The sequence below is a fragment of the Protobothrops mucrosquamatus genome, unplaced genomic scaffold (assembly GCF_001527695.2).
Source record: "Protobothrops mucrosquamatus isolate PMUCROS unplaced genomic scaffold, P.Mucros_1.0 scaffold2453, whole genome shotgun sequence".
NCBI lineage: Eukaryota > Metazoa > Chordata > Lepidosauria > Squamata > Viperidae > Protobothrops > Protobothrops mucrosquamatus.
Genome location: NW_015388525.1, coordinates 23,839 through 25,948, shown reverse-complemented (window position 1 = coordinate 25,948; position 2,110 = coordinate 23,839). Strand labels below are relative to the sequence as shown.

The window sequence follows — 2,110 nt, the reverse complement described above, 5'->3', positions numbered from 1 at the left end:
GTACTGCCCATGTTAGGTAAGTTCATGTTTGCTAACAAGTCTTGTTTTTGCTGTTTTCCTCTCATAGGGCAAGGTGAAAGGCAAAAAGCTGCAAAGCATGTTGGGAAGCCTACGGACCTCCCATCTGGGCCCTTGTGGTGATGGACATTATCAAGGGCCTTCGGGTCAGAAGGTAGAACTACAGAGACAATCCCTCAGTGCCTTGCAGCCTGGTGTTAACACTGGTACTGTGATCTTGGGGAAGGTGCTATTCAGCCTGACTACTGAGGAAAAAGTGCCTTTGTGAGTAGAATTTTGAATCTTTCCTGCCCTGCTATCACCGATTTCTGGTGTTGGCTTTCACAGCCTATGTCTGTTAGGCAGTGTTGGACTTCAGGGTTTAGTGACCTGGGTGTAGAGCAGGGATGAGCAACTATGGCAATATTACGACCTGTGGACTTCAACTCCCAGAGTTCCTGGCTCAGGAATTCTGGGAGTTGAAGTCCATTGGTTGTGAAATTGCCATAGGTGCCCAACCCCTGAGCTGGAGAACTGTGGCTGGCATCTAAGGAGGCAAAGTTAACACAGACCAGAGGCAACATCATTTTCCTTCTGAGGATGGCAACCACAGCTTCTAGCGATTCAGAGGGTTTTAAAGATTGATATAGAAGTTGAGACCAGAGATGATTTTTTGGGGTGGGTGGGTGTGTGGAATTGATGGACAAAGAGTTGCAAAAGGTTGTGGAATTTTGTTTATACGACAACTATAGCAAGATTATTGTATGCGCAAAGATGGAAAGATTTGGACCACTGGCGATGGAAGAACGGTTGGCAAAGATGACAGAATTTGCTGAGATGGCTGAATTGACTTCTTTGATCAGAGAAAAGACAATATATATGTTTATTGATATAAATTTATGATTTCTGGCAGAGGTGGGCAGCTATGGCCCCTTTATGACCTATGTGTCAAGGTTCCAACTGATGATCCCAACGAAGTAAGCACAGCTGAGACTTTCAAATCTCTAATGAAAACTTTATTGAGCACACCATTTCGGCACAGATGAATAGAAAACCGGTTCTGAATAATTGGCGCCAAAAATTAGTATATTAAAGTATAGAAACTCCCCTCCCTCCTAATAGTTCAGGTCACATTGTCCAGTAATGGGTCAGACAGTTGTTGTGAGAAAAAGTCTTCAGTTCTTTCTAAACAGCTTTTGAGAGACCTTGATTCTCACAACCTGGCAGCTTGCACCTGCAGTCCATATTCCATTCCTCCCTCCTCCCCTCTGAGTCTGTAGGCCAGCTAAGAAGCAATAATGGATGAAGCAGCATAAGCAATCTTCACAGCTTGACACTATGGACTTCAACTCCCAGAATTCCTGAGCCAGCCAGGCTGGCTCAGGAATTCTAGGAGTTGAAGTCCACAGGTTGTAAAGAGGCCATAGCTGCCCACCCCTGATTTATGATTTAGTAACTGCCTCTTGAATTCACAACATGGACTACAATAAAGATCTTTATTGAATACTAGTTGTACCCAGCTACGTGTTGCTGTGGCTCAGTCTAGTAAATACATGTGTTGCTTTTATGTCCAACAGATGGCACTGTTTTTCAAAAAAAGCATGTTTTTACCTATCACAGGTGTGACATCTATATAATATAGGTATATAAAAACACGTGCGTATTCGAATGCAACGTTGTGTCAAAATTTCAAAACAATCGGTGAAGAACTTTCAGAGATTTAAGATTTTGAACAAACGAACATTTACATTTTTATTTATATAGAAGATGTTTGGCTTAAATTGCGCAACAGGGGCAATAATTGACTTATTTCAATTTTTCCACTTTCTGTTCTCCAACAGCACCTTCGGATTGGTAGACTCGCTTGAAGGCCCTTGTTTTGCTGTCACTGTTTACAACATGGTACAAAGCTGGGGGGTCCTAATTGGGGACTCGGTGGCCATCCCTGAACCGCATCTTCGGCACCATCACATCCAACACCAGAACAAAGTGAGTCTACTCTCCCTATTCCCCCTTTGTCTCTCCTATGTCATGCCATGAATCAAGTTCAACCTTAATCAGAGCCTTCCACAAATAATCTAAAGCTTATAACGGGCAACCTGGAATTACAGAC

General features: G+C 43.1%; 1 protein-coding gene across 1 annotated transcript in view; it reads left to right on the top strand.

Moving 5' to 3' along the window:
• Positions 1-2,110, top strand: part of TTC5 (tetratricopeptide repeat domain 5) — a 21,692-nt gene that overhangs the window by 16,539 nt on the left and 3,043 nt on the right. Inside the window, 2 exon segments of the mRNA XM_015825034.1 lie at positions 17-282; positions 1,839-1,986. Of these exon segments, the coding sequence (XP_015680520.1) occupies positions 17-282; positions 1,839-1,986 (414 nt within the window).